This window comes from Epinephelus moara, chromosome 3 (genome assembly GCF_006386435.1).
Source record: "Epinephelus moara isolate mb chromosome 3, YSFRI_EMoa_1.0, whole genome shotgun sequence".
In the NCBI taxonomy this organism is placed as follows: Eukaryota; Metazoa; Chordata; class Actinopteri; order Perciformes; family Serranidae; genus Epinephelus; species Epinephelus moara.
In genome coordinates this window covers 13769752-13789478 of record NC_065508.1, presented here as the reverse complement: position 1 = coordinate 13789478, position 19727 = coordinate 13769752, and the positions used below count along the sequence as shown (strand labels likewise).

At 41.8% G+C, this 19727-nt stretch overlaps 2 protein-coding genes across 4 annotated transcripts; both read right to left on the bottom strand.

Annotated features, from left to right (window-relative positions):
* On the bottom strand, positions 1-12553 carry ccdc169 (coiled-coil domain containing 169). 2 transcript variants are annotated; one of them, XM_050040708.1, is made up of 8 exons: positions 12444-12553; positions 12266-12348; positions 11977-12087; positions 10260-10300; positions 4617-4715; positions 3458-3511; positions 2878-2954; positions 1-1165 (listed from the first exon to the last, which is right to left on the bottom strand). In XM_050040708.1, exons 1-8 carry the CDS (start codon positions 12518-12520, stop codon positions 967-969), a joined length of 741 nt encoding a protein of 246 aa, XP_049896665.1. In that variant the 5' UTR covers positions 12521-12553; the 3' UTR covers positions 1-966. The 2 variants fall into 2 exon arrangements, with proteins under 2 accessions (XP_049896665.1, XP_049896666.1); XM_050040709.1 differs by lacking the exon at positions 4617-4715.
* Positions 12554-13058: 505 nt separating this feature from the next.
* LOC126387761 (spartin-like) lies at positions 13059-19187 on the bottom strand. 2 transcript variants are annotated; one of them, XM_050040408.1, is made up of 8 exons: positions 19021-19187; positions 17365-18188; positions 15993-16187; positions 15515-15671; positions 15051-15245; positions 14777-14938; positions 14531-14621; positions 13059-13746 (listed from the first exon to the last, which is right to left on the bottom strand). In XM_050040408.1, the coding sequence occupies exons 2-8, from the start codon at positions 18160-18162 to the stop codon at positions 13470-13472; spliced, it is 1875 nt and encodes a 624-aa protein (XP_049896365.1). In that variant the 5' UTR covers positions 18163-18188; positions 19021-19187; the 3' UTR covers positions 13059-13469. The 2 variants fall into 2 exon arrangements, with proteins under 2 accessions (XP_049896365.1, XP_049896367.1); XM_050040410.1 differs by lacking the exon at positions 13059-13746 and adding an exon at positions 13770-14309.
* Between the last annotated feature and the right edge of the window lie 540 nt (positions 19188-19727).

The following is a 19727-nucleotide window of genomic DNA, read 5'->3' as shown; positions in this document are numbered from 1 at the left end:
AGGACAGTTCATCTGGTCTGATGCTTATTGATCTTTGTCCAGTTTCCTTGTCAGCACAAGCCAGCCTTGGACATACAGTCACAGGGGAGGTGATACATAATTCACCTTTATGAATTGTTCTTTTCCTGTCACCTCTTTGTCTCAAAACCTGATTTTTGGTCACAGTCTATGAGCTAATTAATAGGACGTCATTGCACTGACAAACTAATCAGTGAACAAGGGAAAAAACACAATTATGAATTCATGCTGGTTTTGACTGTGAGAGCATGTATTTGGTATGAAATGTTTTCCAATTCAGTGTCCCGCTGACAAGAACTGAACCCATCCTCCACACTCCTCGACAAACACAAGTGAAAACAGCTTCTAGCAATTTTCTCATCACTACTGCATCTCATATGGCTCCAGTTTTCTTACACCTACATTTGTAAAGGCGGTCAGTGGGTGGGACGGGGGTGACTGCGTGCTCTGCGAATGAACTACATTCGGAGAGAGTGGCGAATGTGGTGTTGCTTACGTAATATGAGTCGTAGGAGGTGTTTTTGAAAAAAAAAAAAAAAAAATTGCAGTGACACTAGAAATGTCAGACTCAGCAGGCTTCTGGCACATTAGGAGACGACCTCACTGCACTCAGAGCCTGTAACATTCCTCCCTCTGAAACACTACTTCTCACAGCTAGTCTTTTTGTTGAAACAAAGAAATTTGTGAGGAAATAATAATGCCAGACTTGATTATAAATGTAATATTTTATACTATGAAATGGGTATCACTGTATGAGTAACACTGTATGACTGTGGCACATAGATAACTTACACAGGAACTGCATTGTGTCCTCACAATCTGCCTTTCAGAAATGTGAACAAAGTACATTCTGGCATTGAAAAGAAAAGTATATGGCAGTTTTTACCACAATTATACCCAGAGGACATTTAACCTCTTTTTTTAAAGGGCTATAACGATAGGTCTGGGTTAGGGATTGTGTTTCAGGTAGTACTTTAGGGTAGGTAACCTGCTTCCCCTTTGGGATTTCTTTTCTTCTCTTCTCTCTGCTGTTGCTCCCCCACCACCACCACCAACTCCTTTCACATGCACTCCTCCTCCTCCATCTTCTTCTCTTTCTTTTCCTTTCTTGGAATCAGCCTCTGCCTTCCTGCTGGTCTGCCTCCCTCTACGCAATCAGAAAATAAAATTAGTTAGGCAGAAACATGTCACAGATACACAATATTTTCTATTAAAGAGGTTCAGACCAACATTGGATTTCTCAATCAATTCTTGCGACAATAATAGTAGAAGAAGATACATCTCAGAATTTATTCATTTATTAATTCTGAGTTAACTTGTACAGCATTATTACTTTACTACAATTGACCTTTTGCTAAGCCCCGCCCCTTTGTGATGGTCCGACAAGCTGTCAGAGTAAGCATGGAGCCCACTCTGTAACTAACTGCACTCCCTGAAGAAATATCATATTTTTGGAAAAATGAAACAGTGATTCCAGAGAGAAGCAGACAGAGGGGTCTACAGTCTGTGTTTGAAGGATATATCCAGGATGTCAAACTGACTCAGCAGCAACAACAGGTTAAAAAGACAAAGATAGTTAGAAGCTAAAGCCCAACTATAGGCTACAGATCACAGTGTAAAAGTGAACCACCACATCACTGCTGATCGCCACACAAGACAATGAATATAAAGGGAAACTTTGCTGATATTGAACCAGCTGTGTGGCATCACAGTGTGTGCAGATGAACAGTGTTTGGCTTTGCCCCCGTGCTGCTGCCAGCACCCGGACCTCTGCCGCCTGACGGACAGGGATCTCCGGGGGAGGTCAAACAACGTTAATCTGTGCACAGTGTGATGACACACAGCTGGTTGAATATCAGCAAAGTTTCCCTGCTTCCCTTCACTGGTTTCCCTTCACTGGTTCCTGTACAGCAGGGTCGGTCTTTTTTTCACTGTTATAATCATTAAAAAGCACAAGCAGCATGTGTATACATTCAGTAGGCTATATCTTCAGTAGCTAGCTAGCTAACCCTACACTTTTCAGGGTTTGATTTTGGTTTTGGAACAGGGAAGAAACGTATATCTTTTTCCAACCTCTCCAGGTAACGAGTATCATTAATACACGATGTGCCCCAGGCACAACATTTAGCTCCAAATCCACAAAACCAGCCTGAAAATGAAGGAAATCTGAAGGGATTGCATTAGAGTCAATGGAGCACAGCTGTGTTGTTGTCGGACCCTGGTCTGAGCTGGCCTGATGGTGTTGTTGTCGGACCCTGGTCTGAGCTGGCCTGATGCTACGTTATGATTGGCCAGTCTACGTCCGGGTACGGGACTTAGCAAAGGGTTTATTTAATCAAAGATGATATTTACTCACAGTGTGTGATGTTTTAAACACAGTTAAAGAGTCAAGCAGGTCTATAAACTGATTTTAGTGTGTACTGTGCCTAATGTGTTGAATATGTTGGTTTCTCCTCTGTAGTGCCTGTTCACTCCGAGGGCATCCTATAATATCTTCCATAACCACTGTTCCCTTTTGTTGTTCTGCATTCAGACAGTCAGTATCATCAACTAGATTTTTAAAAGCCGAATTTAAAAAATGTTTAAAGGCAATTACTCTGCTCTGTACTTACTGACTTTTTAGGTGATGTTTGCGTTATATGTGCCGATGCTGTTTTTAATTTGGTCATTTTAGTTTCCTGTTTATATTGTATAAGTGATGTAAGTTTGTGCTTGTCTTTAATTGTGATCTGCCTGTGGACTGCATTTGAAAATTGGGCCTCTACTTTGACTAAAATACAACATATTGTAGCATTCATATTGTCCACAGTTAGTCTGACTGTGTCCATCACCTACATGTATGTGTTGTGTGTCACTGACCTCCTCTGTTTGCTCTCTGGCGCCCTCTCTGGCTGGGTGAAGTACTGTCTTCTTTGGGCTTCAAATGTGGAGGATAGCTGCAGCAGTGGCAAACACATGACAGTTAGTGCACTGCACACACGTATACATTATGTTTAGCTGTATGCACATGTCTGTGTGCATTTGTGTTCACGCCAGGCATGAGCCAGTCACACGCTGTCCCTTTAAATGTAGTGATTCGTTGCTAAAATGTTGAGAGAGAGATGTAGTTTCTGTGCAGCTGCATTGGTTTCAGCCCTGCAGGAACCAGTTTTGTTGCAGCATAAGGCACAAAGTCCTTGACTTACTTTTGCAGTTGAACAGAGACTAAACTATTATGTAACAAGAGACAGCTGCACTGGAGGATGAATGAGAAATCATAACTAGGCCTGAAAGAGAAAAGCTGGAGTTTGCTCTCGACACAGTATTCTCCTTTTGTAGCATTTAACCATGATGGCTGTTGTGGCATGTATTTAATTAGTAGTCAATAGGTTTGGTTTGAGAGCTACTTGCTTGATTAGTTATGAGCATACTTTTGATATGGATGAAAGAGAATGCTTACCTTAGCAATTTCTGAAAGGTACGCTCGCCTCTCGTCATTGGTTTTATGAAATGCCTGATGATTGAGAGAAACAGAGGGCCACATTGTCACATTTTTTCATTCTTGGACTTGTTCTAACTGTCAGTAATCATCTGTCTGCTCATGGGTGCAGAGCTTGTTATGTGTTTGCTGCCTGTCTGTATCAGAGTGTATTTCAGGAGGTCTTCAGTGTTAATGAGCAGCAGATTAGAGCATGGATTACTGGCTGCACAAGCTGCGTGTTAAACCTTTATTCAACTAATATCTCGCTGTTTATTGAGCAGAACAATAAACAAAGAACCAAGTCGCCAAACTAAGAGCATATCAGCCCAGTTGTAGCAGCACGGGGACAAAGGTTGGGGTTCAATTTTGCATCGATGGTGGTTAAAAAGAAAGAATGGAAAACAAAAATATCAGACAAATCTTTTTCAATCCTCTGCTAATGACGGTAATTTGTTTCTGAAATATTTATTACCTGGAAAGATTTAAAGCTGCTTGTCTGAGAAATAATAAAACTGGATCAGCAGACATTGTGCCCCTTAAAGGATAACTTCGGTATTTTTCAACCTGGGCCCTATTTCCCCATGTGTATGTGTGCGTATGATTCATAGTAAAACGGTAACGGGGGCAAATGCGTCCCATATAATTTTGCGGATTAAAAGTGCTTTTTTTCGCCACTGACCGGTTCAGATCGCCAGTGCTATCTCTGTAAATAGCATACTAAGCGTTTCCCTTACCTCTGGACTTTCTTTTCTTTTTTTTCTGGTTTTCTTCCGGCAACAAGCAAAGCTCTCGCGAGATGACGTTACACAGCCCAGCCCTAAGGGAAACGCTTAGTATGCTATTTATAGAGATAGCACTGGCGATCTGAACCGATCAGTGGTGAAAAAAAAGCACTTTTAATGTGCAGACTTATACGGGACGCATTTGCCCCCGTTACCGTTTTAGCTCGTTTCGCGGCTGCTGGCTGCATCCGCCTCCCTCAATACTGAACCAATTTTAAAACGAGTTGTACCTATGAATCATACGCACACATACACATGGGGAAATAGGGCCCAGGTTGAAAAATACCAAAGTTATCCTTTAACAATACTGAACATAAATCCCTCTAACTGCGCTGTGGCACAGCTGAAGTCCACACCTTTCCCTCCTGTTCGATTCTGTTATGACAGTCCATCAGCTGACTCTGGAGGTCGGACTTCTCCTCAGTCAGGAGTTTCAGACGCTGTCTCAGTGTTTCCTGCGGCAAAGTGTTTCCATTAATTAACGACATTCATAACAAAGAGGCTTCGAAAAGGTGTTAAACTGCTGATGTCTAATTACAAATCAATTTGTACCAGAATTACACGGTGCTATCTACTAGGATCAAACAATAACAGAATAATTCATGCAGAAAACATGAGCAGGAAAATGGATTATGTTCATGCATTATTCAATAACTAAATAAGCACATTAGAGCTTAGATATGGTACGGCTACATGAGATTTCTAGCACAGAGCAGAGCAATGAGCCTTGGAATATATCCGGGTTTTGAGATTTCTAGTTCATGTGCCGCCAAAATAAGCAGCTGTAGTCAGCTTGAATGAACACCACCGTAAGCAGTGTGTTCAAAGACGCAGCATTATACATGCATCACACCAGGCCGGTGTCTGTGAATCAGCCAAATGATGAATATAGTAGTAATAGTTAAATGTTGCAGTCAGTGGTAGATGAAGTATTTAGATTTCTTACGTAAAAGTAGCAATACCACACTGTGAAAATACTTCGCTACAAGTAAAAGTGCTGCATTCAAAACCTCACTTACAGTAGGTAAATGTTTGCAAGTAATGTCTGCAAAATTTAAAAGTATCAAAAGTAAAAGTTTGCATTGTGCAGTAAAATAGTCCCTCTCTGTGTTTGATTTCATATACAATACATGGGTTTCTGCATTAATATTACTGGTGTATTAAATGTCAAGTGTGTAGGAATTAGGGGCATCTATCGGCATATTTATAATTATGCTTTCATTAGATGATAATCACCTGAAAATAAGAATCTTTGTTTTATTTTTGTTGTCACCTTAGATTATTTCACATCGGACACAGTAGCTCTACTACATGTTTGGCACATAGGAGAAGTTTCAGTTCTGTAACCTCACCACTAGATGCCACTAAATCCTACACACTGGACCTTTAATGTGTATGTTGAATTTTACTGCTGTGGATATTTACAGCTGAGCTAATTTTCCCTCCTTTACATACACCATTGGGTTATTTAATATACAGCAGTGCATAATATTCTATATAGTGAAAGCATATTTTCAGGATATTAGGTTGTGTCTAAGTACGGCAGGTGGGCAGAGGCTAGAAATAGGCATCATGGCAGGGTGTACAATTTCTCCATTAGCATTTACTATGGCGATGGAAGTAATCATCAGGGCTTCTAACTGGGTGGTAGGTGGGGAGAGACGGCAGAACAGGTTGCATCTTCCACCAGTTAGGGCTTACATGGATGACATGACACTGGTGACAACAATGCCATGTACAAAGAGGCTACTAGAGAAGGTAAATAAGAAGCTCAAGTGGGCCAGCATGAAGATCAGGCCTAGTAAATCTAGAAGCATCTCGACACATAGAGGGAAGTTAAGCGATAGAAAGTTTGTCATAGATGATGAGGAAATCCCAGCAATTAGGGAAAAGTCAGTAAAGAGCTTAGGTAGGTGGTACAATGTAGAGTTGAATGATGAGGAACAGGTGGGGAAATTTAGAAAAGATGTGGCTGAAGGATTGGATAGAATAGATAAATCAGAACTTCCAGGAAAGCTGAAGTTGTGGTGTCTGCAATTTGGGCTATATCCTAGGTTAATGTGGCCACTGTCAATTTATGAAATTGCAATATCCGTTGTGGAGAGAATTGGAAGGTCGGTTAGCTCCTATATCAGGAAGTGGTTGGGCACTCCTAGGTGCCTAAGTGGTGTTGCATTGTATGGGAAAGGGATACTTCAGCTGCCAGTATCTAGTTTAACAGAGGAATTTAAATGTACCAAGGTCAGGACAGAGCTCTTGTTATCTGGGAGTAAGGACGTGGTAGTTAGGAGTGTGGTTCCAAATCCAACCAAGGGGAGGAAGTGGAACCCAAGATCGGCAGTTCAGGAGGCAGAGGCAGCTCTTAGGCATGCAGAGATTGTAGGTAATGTTCAGTTTGGCCGGGGAGGCCTGGGGCTCTGCTCAGGCAAACTGGTATGGAATAAAGCAGGTCTCAAAGATAAAAGAAAGCTGGTTGTGGAACAGATACGTAGACAGGAGGAGATATTAAGGAGTGCAAAGGTAGTGGCCCAGGCTAAGCAGGGAAAGTGGTTGAATTGGGAAAGTGTAGAGAAGAGGAAGCTTAGTTGGAAGGACCTGTGGAGTATGGAGGAGAAAAGAGGAAGCTTAGTTGGAAGGACCTGTGGAGTATGGAGGAGAATCGTATTAGATTCCTGGTAGGGGCTACATACGATGTGTTACCAACCCCCCAGAACCTAAAACTGTGGGTAAATGAGGACCCATCATGCCCATTGTGTTCAGGTACCGCAAGCTTAAAGCATATTTTGTCAGGCTGTAAAGTTAGCTTGTCACAAGGCCGATATACATGGCGACATAACCAGGTGTTGAAAAGTTTAGCTGCAGGCATCGAAGGGTGAATTCAGAAGGTGTTAAGGATAGGAGTTTAGCAATTCAGTTTGTCCGTGAGGGGGAGAAATACAGAAGGGATAGGTCAGTAAGGAGGCAAGGGTGTGGCCGCCTAGAAGGTGCTTGTGATTGGGAAATGCAAGTAGATTTAGGGGGAAAGCTTGTTGTTCCCCAGGAAATAGTTTGTACCAAGCAGAGGCCTGACATAGTGTTGTGGTCAGTGAGTCAACGGATAGTTTATTTCATTGAGCTGACAGTTCCTTGGGAAGACTCAGTGGAAGAAGCCTATGAAAGAAAAAAGCGTGCGGGGACAGAGTTTGAGGAAGACAGTGAAGGAAATGTCAGATGAAGCAGCCAGAGCTAGTCAGTGGATTTGGATGAGGAGGAATAATGTCAGTTGGGGGCCAGCAGGGGGAACTACTAAGCAGGGTACATAACTCCTTGAGATTGGGTGGAGAGATCCACCAATCAGTCCTCTCAGGAGGAAATCCAGGAAGAGGAAGGTTATTTAAGTGTGGGAGTGGCCTATTTGAATCCCTTTTGTTTGAGACCATGCTGCAAGGTGAGTGTGTTTGCTGATCCTGTGAGTTTATTTATCTCCTTTAGTTTTAGCTTATATTGTAGTTATGCTATGTAACGTATGTATGAACTAGAGTATGGTGAATGTGCTAGGAAAGGTAGTATCGGCACTGTCGCTACCTGGAGCTCACATGTACGGAGCCTGGGTTTGTTGAAGATGGCAGTGCTGTTTGGGCTGAGAAAGCCATGTGTAATGTAAGGTAAAGGAGGTTATTGGGTTGGTGTGGGGAGCAGTGAGGCCTGGCATTAGGGGAGTGTCTCTGGGACACCAGAGATCACTGTCTAGCCTCCTGGAGGTGTCGTGGGACCAACTAGACGAAACACTGGTGAAAGGAGGTTCCCACCCGATGACCCCAAAGACATGTTAGTTATTACTGCTCACTGGTCTGTATAGTTAAGCCTTGCCATAATAGCTTATCATAGGGCTTACAGTAGGAGGTTATTCACTGAGTGCTGATCCTTTCTCTAGAGCACAAACTTCTTGTGTTTATTTGAATAACATTATCATATGTTTGTATCGTTGCTGTCCTGTGAGAACCATGTGCCCTAAACAGTCAAGTTTTCATGGTGTCAGAAAAACATTTCCAGCTTTACTGTATGACGATACATTTTCCAGTTGATCGAAGTGGGTTGTTAAAGAGATTATTTAGCTTAAGAAGTAGGAGAATTTTCTCAACATATAATGGAACACTTAAAGGAGCAGAGTATAGGATTTATTGGCATCTAGCAGTGAGGAATACAGATTGCAATTAGCTGAAACTTCTCCCATGTGCCAAGCGTGAACTCCCAGTTAGGATTCCTTCAGTGTTCATTGTTCAGGAGGTTTTTACCTGGAGCTGAATTATCAGCAGAGGTCTCTTCCTCTCCCTAACAAATGAACCCGCTGATTTAAACCGGCAAAAACACTGAATAAAGCAGCTTCATGTTACAAATCAGTGTTTCTGCAATGCCGTTTGGCTCGTTGTAGACAGGCTGCTAGCCCAGCAACTGCTAATGTGTGCTCACCTTTTTTCTCTGATAATTTAAGATCCAGACGTTCAGGAGATTTTAACTGGGAGCAAAATCATCCACAAAGGTCTCTTCCTCTCCAAAGCAAATGGACCCAGTGATTTAAAGCATTTCATGCAGATAATCAATGTTTTTCCGAAGCTGTTCGTCCTTTTGTGGAGGGGCTGCGACGGTGGCAGATGCAAAAACACAAATGAATCTAGAGCTTGTGTTTGGTTTGTCCATTCTGGGCTGATGTAGAAACATGGCAATGCAACATGGCAGACATCCTGGATGAAGACCTGCTCCCTGTGTTGATATAAATGGCTCATTCTAACGTAACAAAATCATGGCGATTGTTGTTTTCAGGTGATTATGCACTGAAGACAACATGCTTATTAGATTCCATTTCTGCCAATATATCCCCCTAAATCCTACACACTGACCCTCAAATCCAAACAAACATGGTTTTCACTGGACAGGAAGGGTATTAAAAATTATAATCTGAGAAGTAACTGTAGCTGTCATACATAAATAATGGAGTAATAAATACAATATTTCTCTTTGAGATGCAGTGGAGTAGATGTGTAAAGTAGCATGCAGTGACCTTAATTTATATTTTAGTTCTGTACTTGAGTACTTAAAGCCGTTACATACAACCACAGGTTGTGAACATGTGCACTGAATGTGGGCAAATGCATTAATTCTGGTTTTTACATCCTGTATGATGTCAATTTTCATCATCCTAATCACTGACTGTGAAGCATCTTCATAGCACAGACATTTCCTCACAGCAGAGGACACTAATTCAAAGTGCATGTCATTAAAAGTATCAGTTGTGATATCTGACAGAAATAAATTATGTTTCAGACATAAAGCTACAGTAGTCAGGAGCCGTACTAAGACGGATGCCACAGAATGTATCAGAAAAATGTTCAGACTTCTTTCTTTGTAGCACGGTGTCATGCTCTTGTACTCCTTGCTTTCACAGAACACTGTCATCCAAAAATTTACTCACTGCGCTAATTAAAAATACTCCATATTCCTCTCACACACTCAGTCTATCTTACTGTCACGCTCACAGTTTGCCTACAGATCTTCACCGCACAGTCTTACAGTCACTCGTCGGACACACTAATGAGCATCTGTTAGTTCTGCCTTAAGGCGCACAGACACACACACATATTTAGACTGCATTGTCCAGCCTTTCAGTGTGTGTTGTGCAGTCGTGTGTATTAAAGCATTGTAATTAGTGTGTATTGCTCTCCCATGGTTTGTAATCCCGTGATTACAGTGCTGTGATTAAACTCTGGTTGATTCAGCCTGCATCAGCGGGAGGATGGAGAGCAGCTGGCGTTACAATCCTCTCTGTCCTGCCTGCATGCTCCCCTCAGTCTGTGTCTCGGGCTCTCTCTGCTGGTTTGTGCCTTTCTCTTAAACAGATCTCCAGCTCTCTGCGTCTTCTATTTGTTAATCAGCACTTGGGGAAAAATACTTACTAAATAACAACAAAACAAGAAAACAGATGAGGATAAAGTTAAGAAGAAAAGTTAAAATGTTGCACTCACTACCGGCATGTCATCATAAGTTCGGATGGAGGCCAATCGATCTGGGAAAAACAAGAGAGCATTTTCATTACGTATGAATGTTGTAAAAAGTACATTTTTTTTACATTTATATACACTGTGAAAAGTAAAGATTGACTTGAAGAGTCTAAGAAAGGGGATTTGTTAGTGTTAGATAAGGGGACCTTAATGCCATGTGAAGAGTTACTTACAGGTGAAAAACTTTATTAGATCTTCTAAAGATCAGTGTTTGTCTATGCCCCTGCTATCTATTTTTGAAACCGAAATGCAAAATGATTGTTTTGAAAAGGGTGTTATCTCCAAACTATATAAGCTTTTAGTTGAAGGATCCTCTGAGTCCTCTGTATTAAAATTGAATGTCTGGAGAAAAGATCTAAAAGAGGATTTCCCTTCAGAGGACTGGGAAGCAGCATGTGCTGAAGCACACACACAGACTGTTGATACTCGGCTCAGATTGCTGCAACATAAGTGGTTGATGAGGATGTATGTGACACCAGAAAAATTCTATCTCAGACTTGTGTGTTAGATGTGGACAGGAGAGAGGAACCTTTTATTCCCAAAGCTCTGGAGAATATATGGGGCACACAGTCAACACTGGACCCAATGTTTTTCATTCTAGGTTTACATCCTGCAAACATCTTGCATCCAAGACAGATACTGCTGTCTTAAATCTCTGTCCACGACTTGCAAAAAGAGTTATCTCACTTTCTTGGAAAAAGACTGGTAAACCAATGTTCCTTAATTGGATAAGGAAAACTCTACCTGTGGAAAAAATGACATACATTATTAAAGGGAAACAATCACTCTTTTAAATCATTTGGAGTCCTTTCCTACAATATATGGAGAATGTTGATTTAAGTATTGTGATAAATGTGGTGGGTGAGTTGTAAATGTAGTGGTCCTCTGCAGCTGCCTGAATTATTTGAACTGCTATTAAATGTCTGACATGTGTGGGAAGACTTCATTTTGTTGAGGGACAAAAATCTGCGTGCTTTCGATATTCTTCCGGATGAGAACACAGTTGCCTCCCAGTTCTTCTTGGGTGTTTAAAGATATTGCTGGGGAAAAAATGAAGCATCGTGGTGCCACAGAGATGTCCCGGCCTACAAATCACATTCCAGATGTAAGGGAACATGCTTGTTTGGTACTGAACCCAACAAAAATAAGATCATCATCATTTTTGTGTTTTGTTTTTTTAAGTGAAAATGAAATGAAAAAAGACCATTCACACTAAAATTGTGACGTATATCGGAATTGCAATTTCTTTATTTTGCACATTGGGCAGCCCTAATTGTGAGAATACTATTCTTGGTGTGAAGAGAGTAAACCTACTGTCCTAGTCTGAGGTATTTAACTTAAAGTCTTAGATTCTGATGGCAAATGCAGCCTACTTCCAGCATGAACCTATTTAAAAGCTGGCACAATTTCTGTAATATGGATTACTGTACATTTAATATGCTGATCTGTTCTGTACACACGACATATGTTGCACGTCTGTCCCATCCTGGAAGAGGGATCCCTCCTCTGTTGCTCCTCCTGAGGTTTCTACCATTTTTCCCCCCTATTATAAAGGTTTTCTTTTGGGGGAGTTTTTTCTTATCCTTAGGGTCCGAGGACAGAGGGACGTTGGTTGCTGTAAAGCCCTCTGAGGAAAATAGTGATTATAAATAAAATTGAATTGAATAGCTGTTGAACTTACCCATGGGGTTTCCTCGTAGGTCCTCCAGTCTCTCATGAATGAGTGACATCTGTCTGTTCAACTGTCCATTCAGCTCAATCTGTGTCTCATACCTTGTCTTCCACTCATTTCCTGGCACAGAATTTTAAAAAAGGAAACTGTTAAGCTACAGTCACATTTGGGACAGGACACATTACAGACAACACTGAGGTGTGACTGGGCTGATGGAAACCAGTGGATTGTTGGGCAGCATCTTGACAGACATATAGGATAACTATATTCTTTAAATAGATAAATAAATGTTACTCACCTTCCCCATCAACACTTTGTAACCTTTCCTGCAGCTCACACATGGTGCTCCGCAGATCAGACACCGACTCCTCAAGCATTTCTCTAAAATCATGAGCCAACACGAATATTTTTTTGCAGTGGAAAATAACATTTCATCTCCTACATAACACTGAGTGATACATTTATGTCAGACTTACTTCATTTCCCTCTCCTGCTCAAGTTCTGCCTGCAGCCGTGCCAAATCGTATTTGCTGTAGTCGCTGTCTCCACTCATGTTTCTGCAAAACTCACATCAACTGAAGGAAAGTTTGTGCCTCTTGGTTTCCATGGAGACCGCTGTTTCCGGCTCCTTCAAGCAGCCTCGGACATAATGGCGCAGATCAGCGGGAAGGTTTGAAAACAAAACAAAACCTCCTCCTCGTTTAAACGTGACAAAACTCGATTAAATAACTCGTGAATTACATAGTGGTCACGTAGAGTAGATTATTTTTGCAAGCAGCCATTTTTACGAAGCTCATTTCGCGCTTAATTAGGCCTGAAAATTGACTTCCTCTGTACACTGAGCTCTTAATTCACCAGTTAACATTAATGGCCAATGAATGCCACTTGATTTATCTCGCAGAGGATCTTATTATAATTGGAAAAACGATGCATATGTGTGTGTGTGTGTGTGTGTGTGTGTGTGTGTGAGAGAGAGAGAGAGAGAGAGAGAGAGATGATACTTGTTTGTTTTGGCCCTCTATAAGAACACCTTTCAATAAACATCCCATATAAAAATTAATCTCTGGTAACCATGGTTAAAATGTGCAATTTATATTTTTTTATATACATCTGTGTGTTACATTATTATTACTTTAATACAGATCATACATACAGTTATTCAATATATGTCTACTGTTTACAGGAATAGCCTAGATACTATTTACATATAAAAAAAACCCACAAAAAATAAGTAGGCTACCAAAAAATACATAAAGAAAACCTAAAATGCTACCACAAATTAATTAATATAAAACTTAACAATGCAGCCAATCTTAACCTAGCCAGATAAATAACTTAGTAGTTTAATAATGTGAAATAAAACTGCACTTTGACCTAGACTAATTCCAGTATTTTGCCCCCTTGTTTTTACATTCACAACTAAATAGCCACTTCAGAGATGAGTGCCTTATTTAGTTGTATAAAATGTAAATGAGGAGCTGATGCATCATTCAAGCACAGCATTAAGTCCTGCGGGGATCTATTTTTTTCTGCTCCTCCTTCTTCTTCTGCTTTTCCTTCCCATCTGTCTCTGCTTCAAGTTCTCGTTTCTGCGCCTCCTTCCCCTCAGTCTTCGCCTGCTGTCCCTCCGGGCTTTTGACCATGGCCTTGGCTGTCTTCTTCCCCGCAGTCTTCAGGATGGCTTTGAGGCCCAGATTGTCAATGTTGTATGCAGTCACACCAACATTGATCACTGACTTGAGGGCAGTGTTTGTGGCGTCGCCTGCGTCGTTACCATACCTTCACCACGAATAATATGGTGAAGTTGGGGAAGAGTGGTTTGGTGTTACAAAATAATAATAAATGAGGGTGCTAGAGCAATGTGATATTGGTATTGTTTTCACTCACATCAACACAACAAAGGTCAAGAACAGCAGTCATGTTTCACTTTGTAGAGATTTTATTAGTATCAAACCAGGGAAAAAGAGGCTACAGAAGGTATGAACAGCAAAAGCAGCACCACCCAACACAAGCAGACATTTAGCTGCAGTTAGCAGACCCAGAAAGACACACAAACAGGAGTTTAAACTACATCAAGTCAAAAAAGAACCCAAAAAACATTCTTTGTATGTCTGAATAAATAATTCAATCAAAGAAAGTCAGTCTGATGAAACAAAAAGACAGTTCTGTATGTTAACTGTTGAGTTAGATTTGGAAATTGTCTTATTGGGGGTTATTTTCTGACTTGATCTGGGTTAATGACACAGAGTTGATCAGCTGTTAGTTCACAAGTCTTTGCCTTTACTCCTCCGTGCAGTCATATGTTGCCAGACATTTTTAATAGACTCTCTAAGCCCTTAAATCTGAAAAGAAACAGGTGTGAAAGAAAGCAGATCAGTTTCCCAACGTACCAAGAAGAAAGCAACAAAGAGGGCTGGTTTCTGATCATCCAGCATCCTACTGTTGTTTAAAGCAACCAGAGGGACTTAGTAACAGGCTGGAAACAAGATTTACAATAGTTGAATAATGAGAACATTTCAGTTAGTTAAATACAGACGCAGAAATGGGAAATGACCGAACTTACTTGTACGTCACAGTTGTGACAGTCTCTGCCGTAACACTTTTGCCAACCAGCTTTGCTCCGGTCTCTAGACTAGACCAAACTGTAGAGAAACCTGGTTTGGATGTAAATAAAAAATGTCTGAGTACTCTAGAAAGACTTGGACCTCCCATCCTAAAAGAAATACCCAAATTGCCAAAACATGAATCAATATTTTGACATTTTATAGGGCTACTGATATGACAACATTTCCATTATATTGGTGCATACCTTCTACACTTTTGGCTGCCACAAACTTGGCTCCATCCCAGTTGGAAGGGCTGCCATCTTTGTTCTTCTTCATAGACTCCGGGACCAGCTTAGCACCCTGTTTCTTTACATGGGGAGCCATCTTATCTGCGACTTTTTCTGCCACTGTACTCACACCATTAACTGTAATACATATTGGTACATAGCTATATTATATTACAGTACATACGACCAATGGCAAGATAAAGACAGTTGTGGCCAACATAGTCTTTCCTCTACTGGTTTAAGTCCTTACCCAAGAACTGGCTGACTCGCACAGCACCCCCGGTGGCCTGTTTAGCCACATGCAGACCTTTGGTGACACGGGGGCTGACCTCTGAAGGAGTTTCCTCGGGTGTGATGTGGTCCCGGATCTTGGCTGCTCCCCTATGAATGGCCCTACCAGTGGCCTCAGCTCCTTTTACAAACCCTACGCTCAACCGTGTAGCTCCTACAGACAGACATATTTTGGGTGTTAAATGTAAATTAGAAATATCAGTGATTGTTGTGTTGTTAAAATACCTTCTGCAGTCAAATGAAGAGGTAGCTGGACAAAGTTTTTCTTACAGCACTCAGTCCTGTTCAGGGGAGATTGCTACATAGGTAAACGGTGCCCTCTAGTGGTAGTTTTTGTAAATATCCACTGTATGTACCACCTGTTTATAATACCGTATTCTGTTTTGATTTTGTTTTCCTTTATCAGGGCCCCAACGACCTCACCTGTCAAGATTCCTTGTGCCATCTTCTCACTCCATCCAGGAAGTGGTGGTTTGTCCTTGTCCCCTGTTGGTACTGTCAGCGCTTCATGCTCTTTCATGGGACCAAGGGGGATTTTCTCACTCAGGTTAATGACTTCTACCCCTGCCCCCTCTGGACCCTGTCAGGGAATCCATTAAGTCATACTGCTTAAGAGTTATCACGACAGGAGACACAGCAAGAGGCTTTTAAAATGTGCGTACACCCAAACAGGTAACGTGCATTCCTCTAAGTCATGACTCAATTGGGAAAGAATGTTTTACCCACAGCTATTTAGTTCCTCCTGTGGCGTCAAGAATAAAGTGACGCTATGAGACACTGGATGCTACGAAAAGGTGTAGTCATGAGTAACTACTGTTTCCTTTCAACACCCTCCTATGTATTGTTTCAAAGCGTGCACACCCATCCTTACATTTGCTCCATATGGACATAATAGACTGACCTGGACCCGGAGTTCAGCGACCTGCGAGAGGAGGTCCTGAAACGTCTCTCGTTGGACAGCAGGCAGTTCGGAGGACAACACTATGCCCACGTAGCACCCTGGCGTCTCTGACAACATGTCAGGGAACATGAAGATGCCAGAGTTGGCCAAAAGCACCGGAGTGTCTGGGGTCAGCGGGTACAACCAGTCACACACCTTGAAAACACAGACACACAGAAATAAGGATTTGGGGAAATGATGAAGGTTGTCACCCCTGTACCATGGACAGAAAAGCAGGACAAGAAGTCTTCTGTTTTGAGTGCTTATTTGTTTCTCCAGCTCATAAAATGTGAACTGAAAATCATCCCATGTCCAGTGCTTTTTCCCAATTGAACCTTACATGTGTAGGGTGGTTTCTTGTGACCCCAAAGGTGCACAAAAATGCATCGTCATTTCCCAGCAAGCAGTGTCCCCTATTCCCTTTGACCCATTTCCCCCTCTCAAAGACACATCACAGGCTTTTAGCCCCATCAGGACTGGTGTCAGTCATCCACACAGACACAATACAGATACAGACTTGCTGCTGCATCGTGACACTGGTATGCCGCCTGACAGAGTGACCCCAGTGAGGGCGCAGGACACTGACCAGCAGCACAACAGAAGCGCAGACTCATCTGTTAATGGGACCATTGTCTTGTTGGGAAAACAAAGCAGGGCCAGAATACGGGAGAGCGGCCCACGAAACAGAGTCATGGGTTGCACTGCAGTACACAGCAGGGCATAATACACGCTTTGTAGAGGTGCCAGAATACATTACTGGCACTTTTTATGTGCTATATTGACTCAGTATAAAGATCCTCACACAAATGTAGCAGGCTGTCAGACGGCTCCACATGACAAGGACACATATATGGACAGAGCAGTCATATTTATTGATGGGATTAAGCAATGTCTTTGAATATGCAGTAGCCAAAGTGGAGAGTAATACTGCTTAAACATAAATATAAATACAATGATAGGACAGCCTTTAACCAATTAACAACAAATTTCAGTATGCACAAGTACAGGTCAGGATCATCCCTTTAAAGCACTGACGTAGGAATAAATGCCACACCTGAGTAAACTTTTAAAGCACAGTTTTGACTTGTTTCAGTATCATGTACATGTGCTGTCAAACTCAAAGTGGGCACCACCCAGACAAAAATATATTATTTGTAAGCTTAACGTTTCTTTTTGACTCATACTCAAACACTATATACCAATATAATGACTCAGTGAAGTCAGTGACGTGATTTGCTGCTCACACACACTCACCCGGAAGACATACGCCCAAGGAAAATGCTTTGCAGACATGCCCACATGCATTCAGATAACATACTGTGTGTATACTCACATGTAGATATGCTGAGGGTCGTCCAGCAGTGGCATCCTTCTGCTGACTTTCAAATGCGATGATGCGCAGGTAGCCTGGATTAGACAGGGAGCTGACCTGCCCATTTGGCGCCACAAAAAACATCTGCACCCCAGAGGGGATGAAAAGCAGCTCATTCCCATCTGTTCCAGCTGCTGCTCCAGTCTGCCCTCCTGACATGAGGCCGCCTCCGACAGGACCGTAAGACAGACTGCGGTGGCCGAGAGTTGGCTGTGGTGTATACGCTGGAGGCTGGTCCCTCGGGTTGGCCATGGCTACAGCTCCTGGGGCCTCTGCAGGGACTGTGTGCTTGTGTGGAACAGCAGGGGAAGGAGGCCTGGGAGGGAGTGTTGGGGTTGTGTTCTGGGTGGTGGTAGCAGGCACGGTGGGGTACAGATGGTGGAGGGAGCTTTGGGGAGGCTGGCTGCTTGGTCCCAGGTCTGGGTAAAGATTAAGAGGAAGCTCCTGCAATAGGCGGCTCCTCTGGGTTTGTGTTGTCATCAGAGAGGTCTCCAGGTCAGAGAGGTGGGTGTTGACAGTCTTCAGAGTGTCCCTCATTCTTTGCTGAAGCTGCCTGGCTGTGTCCCAGACTGCTCCCTGCTGCCTCGCCCCCCCAGTGGGCACTTCCAGTCCTTGGGCAAGGTGCTGTCGACCTTTCCTGTAATACACCAGGGCCTCTGCTCTTAGCCCGGCCTCTTCAGCAGCCAAACCACGGCTCAGAGAGTGACCAGCCGTCTCATACTGGTCCTTGATAAGCAGCAGCTCAGCAGGCTCAGCCATACCGAGGAGGTGATGGGATACTAGGACTGGGAAGGAAGGATGGAAGCAGAGAAGAAGTCACAAGTGCTATCTTCATAATGAGACAAAAGATGTTCTGCAGTTTCTGAGTTTACAGTATTTTACAGTTATCCTCAGCCAGTTTGTTTTTTTTTCAACACAAACTTAGGTGTAGATATAGGGAGGGATGCAGGGGACATGGCCCATCAATATTTACAACATGTGCATTCCTCAAATAAAATCACTAAAGTAGCAGAGGACTTTTATTTTCGACAGAAGTTGAAGTCATCTACACCATAAACTGATGCAGAAAAAAGGCACATTTGTGCATAAAACTTAACCAGAATGCACACAAATATTAAATATTGACTTCTTGGGAGTATATTTTCAGTCTTAATGATTTTCAAAATGTGCACTTCCGGTGAACAGTTGGGATTATATGTAAATAACAGTGAGACAGAAAGAGCATGTACCTGAGATATGCGACTACACCATGAGTGAAAAGCAAAGAAAAAACATCTTAAAAACATTCTCAACACCGTCATAGGTACTTTTTCCAAATTAAGGCACTGTACATGAATAAATGTGAAAAAAATCTCTGTCATGCTATTGTTGGCGGCAATGAGCAGGTTGTTAACAGTCTGAGCTCATGAACACATCTGGTTTAACCTGAACAACGAGACCATGGACTTGCCTGCGAGCTTCCTTTTAAGAAGTCTTCTCAAGACAGCACATTTACACTTCAAATAAGAGTTTCCAAACTTATTCATCATCTCAGTATCAAATGTAGCAAACTGTTACCATTTCAGATATCATGCCTGACCGCTGAATAACAAATGATAAACTTTAAAGGTGACTTACCTGGACAACCGAACTTTAATATCCCGACGAAGAAGAAAAAATAATAAATAAGTTGTTTCAAAGAGTCCTTATTTTAGTTTCCGACGGTTCCTCTGTACTTTCATAGGTGTCAATATAACTACATGTATCAATGTGTTCACTTCACTCACTAAATTGATGTGACGCACCCCCGGGAACTACACAAGAGCGTCAAACCACCCGGAGCGATAAAATGGCTTCCGGCCAACACTTTCAAAATAAAACACACAGGCTACACCTTACAGAGATGGTTTCTTGTGAAAATAAAAAACTATAAAACAAATTTCAAAAATTATTTAGAGGGAATACAATAACAACCATAATAATAACACAAACATTTATTATATATATAATAAATGTTCTATACATAATATGTAGGCTATTATCTTTATTAATATATAATAAATAATGCAAAAATAAAAGGCGTGTGCATGTGTATATATATATATATATATATATATATTTTATTTTTATTTTTTTTCAGCATAACTATGTTATTTTTATGATGACTATGTAAAACAGATGTGTTGTGCAATGGGCAGCATACAATTTGTTGGCTGATGGCAGTCTGTACATGTCCTGTAGGTTCTGAGTGTGTGAAATTGTGAACAGCGACAGCTCTGTGTATGGACTGTATATATCTAGGATCTATATGTATAAACTTTTTTGTATCTTTTAACGGCAGGTAC